Source organism: Vidua chalybeata, chromosome 1 (genome assembly GCF_026979565.1).
Source record: "Vidua chalybeata isolate OUT-0048 chromosome 1, bVidCha1 merged haplotype, whole genome shotgun sequence".
NCBI classification, from domain to species: Eukaryota; Metazoa; Chordata; class Aves; order Passeriformes; family Viduidae; genus Vidua; species Vidua chalybeata.
This window is the reverse complement of record NC_071530.1, coordinates 116,781,011-116,796,965: the sequence shown is the minus strand read 5'-3', so window position 1 is coordinate 116,796,965 and position 15,955 is coordinate 116,781,011. Positions and strand designations below refer to the sequence as shown.

The 15,955-nt window shown below is 35.9% G+C and overlaps 1 protein-coding gene across 1 annotated transcript in view; it reads left to right on the top strand.

Moving 5' to 3' along the window:
- ASPH (aspartate beta-hydroxylase) overlaps positions 1–15,955 on the top strand; it is a 110,145-nt gene that overhangs the window by 76,916 nt on the left and 17,274 nt on the right. The window contains exons 18-22 of the mRNA XM_053963052.1: positions 299–449; positions 1,490–1,626; positions 6,953–7,051; positions 7,729–7,818; positions 11,231–11,368. Coding sequence (XP_053819027.1) covers positions 299–449; positions 1,490–1,626; positions 6,953–7,051; positions 7,729–7,818; positions 11,231–11,368 — 615 coding nt within the window. The remainder of the gene's footprint in view (positions 1–298; positions 450–1,489; positions 1,627–6,952; positions 7,052–7,728; positions 7,819–11,230; positions 11,369–15,955) is intronic.

The window sequence follows — 15,955 nt, the reverse complement described above, 5'->3', positions numbered from 1 at the left end:
ATTTCTTCTGTGTTATTAAAACAGATTGTTTCATCTGCTTTTGAAAGCAGGAATTATGAATTCTACAAATACTAAGCAAAAATCTGTGTTAATATATGTTTTTGGTGCAAATTTTCTCATATTTTTCCTTTTTAATAGTTTGTAGGTAAAAGGATTTAATGGTAATTCTAGTTTGCTTTCCCATAAAGTACAACCCATAGCCCCTAACAATTGCATCGTTTGCCTGGTATGAAAATAGTTGGTTTTAAGACTAATGGATTATTAGGTGTTCTAATAATGGTTTTGTTATTCTTTCTAGTCTGAAGATGACTTAGCTGAGAAAATGAGAAGCAATGAGATGCTGCAACAAGCTATCAAAACCTATGATGAGGTGGTTAGTCTGCCAAACGTCCCTTCAGACCTGATAAAACTGAGCTTGAAGCGAGAAGCAGACAGGCAGCAGTTCCTTGGTAAGTTTTGAGGATGGTATAAAAATTACAGAAGTTGTCTGAGCAAGGATTTCAAGATATCACTAAGGATTTTAAGGTGACAATTCCACTGATTTTTTGGTTGGACTTGTCTTCCTGGTATCTTAAATGAAAACCATTTTTACATTACTTATTTTTTTTCTAGTGAACTGGTGTCTATAATTTAGGATAATAGTGCCTGTAGAAAGCTGCAGCAGATGATATGAGTAGCTATGATGATAGGTGGTCAAAAATTTTTATTGACAGACAAAAAAGAAACTTTTCTTTTTCTACTGAAGCTGAAGAAAATCAAGAGGAAATTACTGGCATAAGAAGAGTAAACATCCTCAGAATAAACTTTCAGTAAACATAGAGAAGAATGGAATTAAACACAAGGAGAACAGCCCCAAGATTTTGCTGTAGATTCTAGTTTTAGATCTCAATTATGTGATGTATGAGAAGCGATGATTAGAAAAGAGGCAAAATCAAGAGTTCTGTTCCCATGGGTTGGATTTTTAATATCAGGTTGTTGTGATCTTGCTTTTCCTTAGCAAGACCTCATTTAGGAAGTCAAGAAACATACTGAATTTTAAGCACACAAAGCATGATAGACTTTGTGATGGAGGTAGAGTAGAACTATTACTTAACACTAGAAATTAATTGAATTTACTTAATTAAGGTGAAGTTTATTAATATATGTTTACTTAGTATTGTCCAGTGCTTTGCTATCTGTGTATGATAGAGCAACTAAAGCTTAAATAATGTTATTTCTGCACTGTGAAGGGTTCTCCACAAGAGGCTGCCATAACACTGCATGATTGCAATATCTCAGTGATTCTCTGAGCTATTCCTGGTACACCCATACTGACAGCCAGGCAGCTGAATGTGCTCCTGTTTGCACAAGTTTTTCCAGGTTTTCCTTCTTGATTGTCAGTGAAAGTGGACCACTTGCCTCTGATTTGGATTTCTTTAGATGTTGTGTAAACGTCTTGCTACGTTTCTTATATCTGCACTTGTAATTAAGTCTTGTTCAATCAAATTAGGTCGCATGAGGGGTTCCCTGGTTACTCTACAGAAATTAGTTCAGCTGTTTCCCAGTGAGACTTCATTCAAGAATGACCTTGGTGTTGGTTACCTCTTGATAGGAGATAACAGCAATGCTAAGAAAGTATATGAAGAGGTGAGTTTCCATTCCAGCCAAGGAAAATTATTATTTACATTCATATGTTCATTTGAAAGGTTGATTGATTTTAACTTTTTTAGATGTTAAATATGTCACATGTGAGATTTTGAAGGGTTAATACAGATGCAGTTTTTTTCTAGTGCAGTTGTCTTCTAATTTTAATTTATATTTTCTGATACTGTCATGCTAAGTTTTTCCTCATTGACAGAGGAATGCAGATTATTTCCATATGCTTAATAATAAGCAATCTTCTACCTTCTGGTAGTCAGGTTTGGGATATATTGACAACACATCTAGGTGTGATGTATGTAACATGTAATGCATACTAAAAAAAAAGATAACCAATCTTCAAGACAAGGAAAGCAGAAGTAAGTTTCTTTACAGGAACAGCATCTCTAACCAATCAAGTAGATCAGTACTCACAAAGCTATTTAACCTTAGGTTTTTTTCATCTTTTTATAAGCAGCTTAAAATCTGTTTTTCTTTCATGATGTTTGTAGTGTGGACAATTAATTGAATTTATATTTCTGACTTATACTCTGGTTAACTGGTTGGGGAAAATTTACTGTCAGGAAAGGCCACTCTGCTCCTGTGATCTAGAAACCCTGTTAACATCTGGAAACTGTCTGACAGATGTGGAGTCTGACATCATTGGTAGAGCACAAATCATCACACCTGACTAGGAATGGACCTGTTGATGTTGGCACACTCATGCTTGTGTAGGACAGGCTTGCTAATTGTCTGGTTGTGGAGGCTGGAAAGGGATCAGCAGGATTAGTGCCACCTCCTGAGAGTAAAGGCCCAATTTTCCATCCCCCACATCTGGGAGGCTGAAGAGATTCTCATCTGAGATAGCTTCTCAAAGATAAGGAGGATGTTCAACCACATGGTTAAAAGCAGAAGCCAAACACTAGGAATACCATTTTTTTTCCTCAAGCTCCTCTGGTAGTCTCAGATGTTGCCAGAATAATGTTTGCTTTGCTACCTTGGCTACTTTTTAGGTCCTTCCGTAAAACACTTCTGTCCAATAATTTTTGGCTTGCTGTCAAAATTTCTCAGAGGATTGGAAATCTTGGCTTTTAAAGATAGAATTTATTAAACAAGCCTACTACTCAAGCTGCAAGGAATTTGAGAAAACAGAAACATACTCCTTTTGGGCAAGACTTTCCCATGCAATTATTCAGTGTTTTGTTGCAAACAACATAATTGTTAGAATTTCTCAATAATCACAGGGATTTTTATACATGGAGGAAGGTCATGAATTTGCTCTATAATTACTTTGATATTGAGTTTTATATATTTCAGAAGAAATATATAGGGCTTTGATGAAGAACAGATATGCAACTGGTGTGCTTTTAACATATTGTTTTCCATTCTTCTTTATCCAGTGTAATTACTCTGTTTTGCAGTTCACTAACACTGAAATAGAATAGGGCATGTGATATTCTGTCATTGTAAAAGGAGGACAAATACATTTTTTTTAAAGATTTGGATTAATTTTTTTGAAAGTCATAGTGGGTTTGTCCATATTTTAGGTGTTACACAGGCTGAATTCCAACACAATAATGTAATTTTTTTTGTTGTTGTAATTCAGGATAAATTTGCATTAAGGATTTTAAGAAAGAATACCCAAAGAAACAGGGAGAATTTCATGTGTACCTGCTTTGGTTCTTGGTTCCACTGAAGGCTTCTTGGATGATTTTGGGCAGATTGCTTAGGGGCTACGTAGCTTGCTCTGGAGTGCTTTGCTCAGCTGTTGCAATGCATATTTAGAAAGTGCTTGGTTTTGAGCTCCTACCATAGGTGCTCACGTTCTCTGCATGGTAGAGAAAGGGGCAAAATGAATAGTGGTTCTGAGGGCCTCAAGGAGACATCTTGCTCTTCCCATGATTTTTGAAAAAACTGAGAAACTGCTAAAGTGTGACTAAGTCCTTCTCACTTGTGTAATCTTTTGATACAAAAATGTTAAGAGAGCACAAACAAGAGCATGAACTCAGTGCTGCAAAGTAGATACCTCCAATATTTATAAATCTTGTTTCCCACTGTAAGGATGTTCATACATTTTATTCAAGTGTTCTTTAATGCAGAAAGCACAGGAATCTTAGACTTCAGTACACATCCTCAGGAGAGCATACCCCTCATTCAACCTAAAGTCTCAGCTTTTTGTTGATTTCCTTCTCTTATTCATGGTTGTCTAAATTCCTGTGTATGTGGTACTTGTTTCTGCTGCTCAGGAAAATTCCCAAATAGTTAAACTCTTCTCTGCAGAGGATCTAAAACTCCAAATTTCCCATTTCCTTGGAAGCTGCTAGATTCATGGCAAAATCTTTACTTCCTGCTGTAACATTTCAATCTCCATTCAATGTTACTGATCTGTGTTAAGCATGCAACTAGATGAACCCTGCGCAGGCACTGTTCTCTACATGGGGTCACAGTACATTCCATTTCAGAACAGACTAACTCGAGCTTGCATCATCTCCAAGGAATTGAATAGAAGCCCAGGGAATCCTAGTAGATGAAAACACTCTGCTATGCTTTACATTTAATAGCCAGTTTACTTATTTGCCAGTCAATTCTTATTTTTCCTTCCAAATTTGTTACATCTTAGCAGCTTATTTTAAAAGTCTTTAGTATGTGTTTCTTCTTTTAGCTACAGAAGCAATGTGTATAAACATTGAACTTCCGACCAAGAGAGTTTTTTGCTTCCAACTGTAGTGTGGTATAGTATAACTTGCCCAAAATACACTTTTCTAGTTTGTGTTTGCCAGAATTTTTTACTGAACCACAGATGGAAAATGGTGTCCAGCTGGAGAGGATTTCGGTTTTGCCTCTAATATTAAATCGTTTTCCTTTGAATATTGCACTTAGGGACATGGAAACATAATGTTAAGGGTAATCCTAGTAGAATTCAGAGTTATTTGTATTTTCAAAAAAAACCCATAACTTTAAAAGTAGTCCTGGTAGAATTAGAACTATTCTTGGTTCAAAGATACACAGATTATAAAAAAATACAGTGAAAGAGAACTTTGTAAGAGTGGTTACTCAGCTAATAACTCTTTTTCTGCCTCCATGCTGAGGACATGTGTGCATGATTCAGTGCAGCATTATAGAGACACACATAAGCCAGCTCTGATTGAGCTATCTCAGGTACCAAAACCAGAATATCCACATTAACACAGTACTCTGCCATGGCTAATTAGTCTCTGATAGCCCCAGAGGTTAATTTCTATATTCATGATTAATATTTAATGGGCTATGAGCAGTTTAGTAAAACTTATTTCTAAACATAATTAATATTGCACGCAGCAACAGCAACAGAGTAATACAATTTACATTAAATACTTCCAGTGTAATTTCTGCTGATTGTATCTCTTTGCTTCTCTTTAGGGGCTCTGAATGTAGATCATTCCTTAATGCAACTCGGCATAGTTTAAATGAACCATAATACAGAAAATTTTATTCTGTCTTAATTAATCAGATAGCTTTATCCTATAGTTAAAGAAACTGTAACGAAATTATGTGGCTAATAAATATTTCTGTCAGTCATTTCATTTCACCCTGCAGGTACAGATTCTTGGATCAAAATAATTACACACAGAATGCTGTAGTCAAAAGGCGCAACATGCAGAAGGTGGTAGTGTAGTCTTATACTAGAGGTCAAGCTCATCCTTACTGTGGTACTTTTTCCTAATAATGTCTCATACTATGGACTTCAAATAGATTCTCAAATTGTTTGTTCCTTCATAATAAGTATTTTCTGTGAAAAGAAATGAAATGCTGCTATTTTTAACTCATAACATTTTGTACCTTCATGGCTGTGATTTTTGGTTTTGCTTGGATGTAGTTGGTGTGTTTAAGATCTGAGAAAAGAGAGAAATTGGTCCAGAAAACTTCTTATGATTTTGCTTGTAATTATTTTGATTGAAAAGTGATATCAGACAGTGACTGGAAAAGGCACAGGGAAATAACTATAATGAATGCAGGCATTTTATCCATGGTATAAGTTTAGTAGCTTCAAAAATGGATTTAGGCAAGAGAAATTGCTCATCTGTCTGTTGTTTTGTATTTAGCAGCTGTCTAGACATTTGGTGGATATCAGCCTCTGTAATTCCACTGCCTGCCAGGCTCCTGTGATGATCCTCATAGACTGAGGCTCTATCCTGATAAGACTGTCCACACTTATTTTAAGGAGAGAAGAGGTGTAAAAACAGATTAACTTAACCATGTAATTGGTATTGCATAGAGCTACAAATTCTATTGAATATGCACATCATAGAAATGCAGAGTTGAAAAGTAGGTCAAGACATTCTCTCTAATTTTTGCCCTTGGCCGAGGCAGACCAATTGCGCTTAAATTATCTGACTGGTGTTGGGGGTGCATGTTTCAGAATTCAGGTTGCCAGCTTTTCACCTCCTTCCCCTGAAACACTGCCCCATACACTGATCCTTTACTACAGCTGCCCCTGTACTCACAAATCCTTGTCTTCCACAGTCCCCATGAAATATCCATCTCTGGACATTTGCCCATGAGTTTCCCTTTTCTGCAATATTAAGCCAGTTTGTAACTCAGATATGATCTGAATCTTGATGAGGGTACCATATCTTTTAGCTGAATTTAACATGCTTAGTCTTGGTCAACGAGCGCAAAACTACACAAGAATAATTTTTCCATCACCTTCTAGTGGAAAAGCACATTGAGTCACTACTGCACTTGACTTTTTATTACCTTCTTTCTCATGGCCAGAGAAGTGCACACTGTTCCAGAGAGTGCTGCAGTTCACCACTGTGCTGACAGTGCCCTTGGAGTTCCAGGGTTTGCACATCCCCATTTCACAATGCTGGCATTACAGTACAGCTTCTTTCTAAATTGTAGTCATTATGCTTCATGTATTTTCTCTTGCAAAAACCAGTTAATGTATATAATTCTAAACTATTTCAGGTATGTTTCTGCTGCTGTGTTTCAAGAGTAGATGCTTTCTTTCTTATCAGTCCAACCTGGAATAGGTAACTTAAGTATTAATAGTGGGTTTAATTCTGTAATGTAGCATGCTATAACTCAAGAGAGACGTGTAGAAAAGGACAGACAAGTGAAAAATAAAGTAATTTCTGTTGAAATAATTTTACTTCTGAGACTTCAAAGTTTGGCTTATCTGGAGAAAGTACAAAAGTGAATGAGGAAAAGAAAGCACAGACAAGCCAAGGGTTTACCTGAGAATCAGTAATGGAAGACAATACCATTGCATTACTAAATAGAATTATGTGCACAGGTTTGTTAATTTGCATAGATTCATGAAGGTGTATTTAATTCATTTTCTCTCAAACAGGTTCTAAGTCTGGCTCCAAATGATGGCTTTGCCAAAGTACATTATGGCTTCATCCTGAAGGCAGAAAACAAGATAGCAGAGAGCATACCTTATCTACAGGTACTTTTTCAACCACAGGAAATGTTTTACCAGCAAACAGTAGAATTTGAATGTATAAAATATATCAGATTAGAAGTGTACTAATTACAAATCACTGCTTAAGTTATTTGTTGGACTTATACTGGTGTATCACTGCTTATGAACTGGAACAAATTTGTACATTGAAAATCATCAATTCTTAAACGTCAAGTTTTTGTTTTATTAATGGTTAACCTGAAGAAAGAGCTCTGAGCCTCAAATTTTTTTGAGGTTGGTAGTATGCTGCAAACCTAAGGTTCTTGAAAGATCCAGAGAAGTCTTGTGTATACTTCTGAGTGTTTGGGAAGAAATACTACAGAATAAAATCTTGATCCAGCTTTATGAAATGCTTGTATATATGTTTATGGGGTCAGGGGAAAGTATCCATCTCTGAATATGCCTCTGTCTTGGAGGGATTGAGGGGAGAGGCTGTGGGATTTGGAAAACTGGTAACATTTCTCAATGACTTTCTACTGACTGTATTCATTCAGCTTAAGTTCCAGGTTACCATGGTGGTTACATTTTTTACCTAATTTCATAGTCTGTCTCTTGCATAGGATTGACAGACTATTTACAGAAGTCAAATGGTGTATTTTAGAAGTCCTATTGACGTTTTCGTATACCTTTCATTTTTATTTATTTATTTATGTAATTTTTAGGAAGGACTGGAGTCTGGTGACCCTGGCACAGATGATGGACGTTTTTATTTTCATCTGGGTGATGCGTTACAGAGAATGGGAAACAAAGAGGTACACATTTAACATGTTCTTGCTTTAAAATCTAAATCTCTGAGCGGTGGCAGAAGCCAGAAAAGCATTTAATGATGGGCTTAATGTTGAAAACAAGAGTAGTTTGATTGCAACAACAATGCAGCATGTGTGTGTACAAGTCAAGATCAACAATTACAATTAGCATTACAATATAATCTCTTAGCATCCCTTGCTTTAGATTTAACTTAAAATGTTGAAGCTGGCATAGGGCAGCTTGAAACAAGGAATGAAAAATTTACAAAAATTTTAAATATTTCTAGAACCTGTTTTCTGCTTATATCACTTACAACACAGATTTTAATGAGAGTTAAAAGAATCAGTTACATGTATATTACTGTACAGAAGTTCTTGTATAACACTGTTTTGTAAATCTTCCTTTCTTTCCAAGGAAAAAGCACCAGTGAGTATGAGATAAAAGAGGATCATGAGAGGACTGAATGTGTGGGCTGAGTTATGAAATTTTTTCAATAACTAAATTAGCAAATCAATCAGAAATTCGTACTATGTATCTGTTGAGTGGCCAACGAAAACAAACATATGATGCTGGAAGCCATAAGAGTTTCTCTTTTGTTTATTTGAAATCAAATTATACTTAAAAGCAAAATTTAAATGTATGAATTTCCACTACGGTCTATGGTAGGGGAGCAAAGGAGCTTTTTTGAAGACTCTGGTTAGTCATGTGCTTTCATATGGGCATGAATTTATAAACAACAGCAAAAAAAAAAAAAAAAAAAGCCAGTTCCTAGGTGAAAAATATGAAGAGAATAAGCATTAAAAATCAGAGTAGAAATAGCCACGATAATCACTGATTTTTAGTTATTTACCTAATCGTGTGTGCAATATTAATACCTAAAAAACTGTAAAAAATGCTGACCCCTTTTGTGCTGTGGCCAAGTCAGTAGGTGGTTCTCCAGTATGAACTGTAGACTTCATCACTGGGCTGTGATGAAGCCTCTGTATGTGATCTTTCTCAAGTCAAGTTCATCAGGTTCCTTTTTTTTTAATAATTCATGGAACTTTTATTACAATACTTTATACATGCAGTAGATCTAGAATGCAATACCCAAATTTTAAGTTAAATTGCCTTCTCAGCAATATTCTTCTAATGAGATTTTTTTAAATTGTTCATTTTTAAGTGAGAATTAGTTTACCTCATTTTACTTAGAAACACGTGCACACAGAGTCTGCTTTCACACTCTATCTAACTCTGTCTCCTCTCTGTACATTTCCATGGGACATTCTGAGTTGAGTTGCTGAGCCTAGAACATCCCAATGACATGTTTGAATAAAGACATCACAGAGATGTAATTAATGTACAGCATCTCTAACCCCAGGATAATTATGTGTTAATGTTTATGGAGTTAATGGTCAAATCTGCTGAAGAAAAAATTTAATTAATGACAAATGAGCTTCTTGTGATAGAGAAGACTTCTAAATTTATCAGTGGAAAGTCCATTGTTCAGCTAAATTTTTCTCACTGACCTTGCTAGACTTGCTGAATTTCAAGATTTAATCAGGGAAGCAGATCAATATTTAAGTTAGATGTGAAATTGCTATCATTGAAGGTTTGTTGAAGGGAGATATTAATCTATTAGAGCTAAATTAGGAGTTATGAATGTGGCCTTGGGAAATGTTAGGGGAACAGCATTGAGTATGCCTTCTCCAACTATAATTTGATAAAATGCCATATTGGCTTAAGAAAAGAGAAGAGAATTTAAAACCGTGGAAGTTGTTACAGAACAAAGCACTCTTCACACAGAATGTATAAACTGAGTGCATCTCAAACAATTTCTGTCCTGGAAAGGAGAGCTACACTGTTGTAGCTGTCCATGTTCCACTGCCAAGACCTTCATGAGAAAAAAAGGACTGGTTCTCAGAGAGTCTTGAGAATGGAAAGGATGAGTGAGGCACCTCACCCTATTCCATCTTGGTAAAGGCAATTTCCATAGCACAATTCTTCTAATAAATAAAAATTAATTGTATTATACATGGTAATAATAGCTGATATATCTTAAAGAGCAGCAACATTCATACTCATCACTCAGGGGCTGAAACAAATAATTCATTCTGGTTATCATTTGGGCTAACTCCAGACATTGCAATTGTGTGTAGGCAGTCAGCATGAACCATCTATTGACATCTCACTGGTATTTTAACTTTGAGGAACCAGTGTTATAAATCCTAATGCTTCCATTTCAGACAGTTAACCAAGATAACATCAACATTTAAAGATATACTGTGTATTACCTTATTATTTTTTTGACCCATCCACAATTTTACTGAGCTTCTCTAGGGAGAAAAAGATGAAGTTTATATATGATCTGCTGTTATTCTGTTCATCCACACTACTTTTGTGTACTTCAAATAAATACTGTAGGGCAACAATGTATTGCGGACTTTGCTCCATACTTTGGGAGAGTTATAAAGATCAGAGTTCCACATTTTTCAAAAACCTGAAGAAAGTTTACAGACTCTCAACAAGGACTTTGGCCAGTTTCTGTTCAAGGCAGGGATTGCTGCCTGCCTCAGTCCCTCCGCTCTGGAATTATTGTTCTCATATTTCCCTACTTAGCTGTCTTGGTTTTTTTTAGTTCATGGTGTTTTGTGGGCAAATGTTGTTTGATTATTTGGGGATTTTTTTAAAATTAAGTTGTCTGAAATATTGCAGCTCTGGCAGCAATGCTGGGCAGGAAGGAGGCAGCTCTGTATAAACTTCTCTGCATATGGTTTGTCACAGTACTACAAATGCTGGATCTTTTCTTTCCATGCATCTCATTTTCTTTCTTTGCTTTTTTTTGCTGCTATGCAGGAGTAAAACAAGTTGTGTAAAGGGAGAGTAAAGACAAGCAAAGGTCCAGTATTAACTTCAGCAAGTTTCTGTCATGTGATCAATTTTGGTGTGGCGAAAAATATTTGAAGAAACTCAAGTGCATTTAAGTATTAGATAATTAACACTTTAGATCCACAAAGTCATCGTTGTTTTCATCATCACAGCATCTCCACTGGCAGCAGAAGACAGACATCTTTAATTTGTAGGTAGAGGATTGAAACAGAGAAAATGAAATTGACCAAGATGAGAAACAATTGGATATTCCAAGTCCAAGGACAGGGCGTGAATTACTGGCCCATATTTGATGTGAATGGTTGTGAGAAGATTGTCCTGTTTTGTTAATGTTGGACTGGACTCTCTTAGCCAACTGATCTATTTTGATATTTGGGATTTTTTGTTTGTTTGTGGATTTTTTCCTTAAAGTATTCATTAGTATATTTTATTAAAAGAATAACCCCAACATCCAAAGAGACAGTCTGCTACCTTGCCAGGAAGTGTTACTTTTTTCCTGTAGGAGCTTGTCTGATATGAACTTGGTTATTTACAACTACAATGTTTTAGGCATACAAGTGGTACGAACTTGGATACCAAAGAGGTCACTTTGCATCAGTTTGGCAGCGCTCCCTCTACAATGTCAAGGGACTGAAAGCTCAGCCTTGGTGGACAGCAAAGGAAACTGGGTATACAGAACTGGTGAAGGTAAGGCTTCATTACACTTTTATTTTTGTTAAAATTGCAGGTATAATTTCAGTTATTAAGCAGAGAAAATGCTAATCAATAAGGTCAGAACTACTGACTGCGAATTCCAGACACCACTGTCAGACTGAGCACAAGATTTAAGTAAGATACTATAAAATAAGCTTAGACATTTTCAAATTTCAGAATAGGGACAGGATGGCTGAAATTAATAAATACAAAATTTGCATGGTAGACAAATGTAACATCTCAAGTGGAAAATGACAGCATTTGGTAATGTCTGGAATACCCACTGTGAATTTTTAATTTGTCAGGAAAGGCTGTGCTTTTGAGCCCTTGTGTAATATTTAGTGACTTTGGAAGCTTTTAATTGCATGAGAGAAACAAGTGTAGATTCCCAGTGATGGATTTAACAAAAAATAATAATGCAGAATTTAAATTCTTTAAAAGGTTTATTTATTTATTTAATGCAAGGCAAGTAGTGTGGTTATTGTTCATAACAATAGCTTTTATTTCCAAAATTGCATTGTTTTTTATTAATTTATTATAATGCTAATAATAATTCCTAAAAAATTAGGAGGAACCTTTTTTCCTGTATGTTTCAGTTATTGGTGTGTTGTTTAGAGAAACTATTATGGATAAATAATTTAAACCCAGAAAAGTATATTTGTAAGGAACAAATTCCTTCAGAGTGATTGTTTCTTTATACTTAGTTACATAGCATATTTTAAAAAACACTATGGAATGATGGTTATTTTAAAAAAATAAAAGTAGTTTAAAAAGGAAGATTGCTCTTTGTTATGGTTTTGATGGCAACAAAAAGCCAGAAATTTAGATTAAAGTGTGATTCTCCAATGTAATCTCAGCCACACCATAAAGCAGTGAGCTTTATGGACTAGCAAATGAAATGTGTTCATATTGAACTAATTCTTGAGGTATGTGGGGAATGGATGCTTCTTGCCATAAAAGATATGGAGAAACTGGGAACTTCTTATTATGTTTCTGTCAAACAAAAAGGAAATATACATATTGGTATTTTAGAGCTACATGCAGTGTTGTTTTACAGTTCCTTACATGTAAACCTTTCAAATTCCTATGTCACCGAAGGTAATGATCCATTCACCCTTGGCTTGAGTCAGCTTTGAAGGGTGAAAGAATTCAGTTGATATTACAAAATGGCCAGAGCTTCACCTTGAAGGTTTTTTTTTTCAGATGAATCAGGCTGTATATGGAGGCCTTGGTTTGGATCAGCATTTTGAGTGGCTCCTAGAAGAGCTGCTCAGAAAACCAGCAAGGATAAAAATTCACCCTGACCTCCACAGTACAACTGCCTCTCTGGAATTCAGTAATACCTTTTCATTCCAGCCATTTTGTGGTACATGTTTATTAGCAATATGTCAGTGAGTCTAGATTTAATTGTGACTAGTAATTTACTTGCACAGGTATAATAATTTTGGAACAATAAGATCTTTAAGACAACACTCACAGTTTAAAGTATAAAGCCAAAATGTAGCTATATGCATCAGGACAAATATTTGTATTGTTGGTTTTTTTTGTAATTCAAGAAACTACTTGAAGTTTTGAAAGAAAGCAGGTTCAATTCTAATTACATACAATGCTGCAAGCAAGACTAGAAGTAGTATTCTTCAGGAAGCAGCAAAAAATTATTGATGACGTTAGTTTTCTAATTTCTGAAGTACTCCAACTTCTGTACATGGTTTAGTTAAAAAAAAATATTTCTTCTTCTCACAGAGCAAAACCCAATCAACAGTTAGTTCATACTGCTTCATTTCATTACATTTCTCTTATTTCTGTGTGGGAAATGCTTCCAAATCACCGTGGTAGCATTCAGTATGGATATATACTGCACACAGCACTGGAGGCCCTGACCCTCTCTCTGAGTTTCACTGCTTGTTAAGTGGAAAGGGACTATTTTTATACCAATAACTTGGTATCTTAATAATGCTAACTGAGCATTTATTTGGGGCTGGGGCAGTAGTAAAGCTGAACTCTCTTTGGTTCGTTCCATTAACCAGCACAGCTGTGGTCGGTGACATCTTATAGCACAGATCTGGCTTGATTTTCTTATAAAAGGTCATCTCGTTTCTTGGGCCTAGAGATGGAGATGTGAATTTTGACACTGCCTTGCTTCTTCCACAGAAATCCTAAAAAGAAAATTGTCTTTTTTCAGTATTCTCAGTTTAATAACTTCCTTCTGAGGGGCATTCAACTTAACTAGCTGTAATCATATAGATGTGAGACAAACTGCCCGTGCTAGTGGCATTGTTTGCAAGTGAAAGAAAGTGTTATTTCCATAGGATGATTCATTTTTATGATGATGAATAACTGTGTAAGCATGGCATGTCTCCTTTTCTGGTGTTAGCTGTTCTACTGCTTTACTTAAAAAATGGGTCCTGATGCTTAACTTCCTGATGGGCTAAAATAAGGTTAAAATAAGACAATCTCATACTTTATCTCTTTTTTTTACCTGCTTGCCTGGATGTCTTAAGAAAGAGGGTTTTGGGTTGGGCTTTTTTTTTTGGTGGGGGGAGGTGGGGAAGACTGAGAATATCTCAGTAAAACTTATCAGGACATTGTAGATCTTAATTAGTGGAACTGTGCTGAAGAGGAGTGGAGTTTTGAATCTCTCTGCAGCTCACTGAGGCTTAATGTTTTTCCTTGAAAGAATAGGGAGAGGCACCTGATTTCTCAGGGAGAAGAAAATATAAACCTTTATATTAGGAAGGGTGTGGTGAGAGATTTATGTAGAGATGTTCTGCTAATGTTTCTGATTTACAGACATTTTAGACCTTTGGATCTGGGAATTCAAGAAACTGTCTTCCTTTTTTTATCTCAGCTGAAAGGAAAACTTACTTTCATCTTTAAAAACCCATCCTTTTCCCTTGGGATGATTAGCTTTCCTCAGCCAGTCTTACTGAGTCATTGCATCTTTCTCCAGTACCTTCTGTAGAACCCCATTTATAGCATTATTCTATTCTGGTGCTCATTTAAAAAATAATAAAAGAGTTACAATGGTGTTGGATCCTAGAGACTTTCAACTGGTCTGAAATTAATATGTAGGCAATGACTTAAATAACTTTGTCCTTTCTGCATGTTGTGTCCTTTGACTTTTGGAAAGGACCCAGATGATGCTTTGCCAAAAATTTACTACAGTGAATAGGTGATTGATTTTAAGTAGAACTTGTATTGTTGCTTTTCTCTGATGGCTTAGATTTTATTATATAAATTTTCAAGTACATCAAGAAAAGTGCAGAAAGACAATGAAAGTATTGGCAGCAGCACATATCTTTATATTTTTCCATAGGTTGACAGCTGGGCCTTAATGGTTGAGGTAATGATCACTAAACATTCATAGTCGAAGGAGAAATTAAATTGAAATGTGTATTTAAAGTGTGGTTGGATGCTTTAAGGGAAGACTTGTGTTGAAAAGAGCAAAGATGATGCATACAAGTGCTGATGTTTAAGCTCTGTGAGTCATTGAATGGGTACAAGGAATCTATTTTGAATGGTTTAAAACACTGCTCCTTGCTTGGAGGTTATCAGCATTACCCAGTGGAGATGTGGTAACTGATTGTCAATGCTTTCCTATTCTGTTTCAATAACAAAGTGAATTACATTAAACTCTTCACCACGATTTCATTTTGTAGTTCAGTGGATTAAAATGGGTGTGTGGTCAGTTGTTATGCCTCACATGAAGGGTAGCAACCTCTTAATCTCTTCCTGTGTCATTTATAGCCACGCATTGAATGGGTTTGACAGCACAGAGTAAGGATACTTTCAATGTAATAGTCTCACATAAAAACCTCCAATATTAAAAAAATCCCTATTTAAATAAAATCTACATTATTGCCAGATGTACAGCAACTGTAAACTTCAGTTGTTATTAGGAACTGTATTTAAAAAGCCATATGGAGTTTTATGGGAATCAGCTGCTAGCAAACAAGTACATATGCTCCCAGTGCTGGTTGCCTCCTGATTTTTCACTTGTAATCAGGATACTGCACCAAATATAATAGGAATTTTTTGCTCTAACCTGGAGCTTGAATCCTTACATATCACAGAGCCATAAGTATATTTAACTTTTTTCCTGCAGACACCAATTCTTGGATCAGAAGCTGTAAGCCCAAGTCCTGGACTTAGTCGTTATGGTTGAATATTTTTTGTGTTCTTACTATTCAAGGTATCCCTGAGAGTCTGTAGTATCAGAGAGACCAAGGCTGGGTGGTGTTTGAACTCCCCACTTTATTTCTCCCTAGTAGCTGTCTGTTGGTCATCAGTGTGTTTTACAGGTGGGGGTCTGTGTTTTCAGGACAGAAACCCTATTGATTTCTGAACAATTTATGTCTAAAACCATTGAGGATTTAGCTCAAATTCCATGAGATGTATTCAAAGAAATTTGTATCTAACACACTGGGGAGGGAGCCTTTAAACACGAGGACAAAACTCACCTGTATAGGTTAACCTTCAACCTGTGGCATTTGAGAGAGTGGAGGTGACAGAGCAGCTGTTGCCTACAATGCCTTGGACCACCAGTGCTCTTCATGTGTCATCTTGTCTGCATGGGTGAAT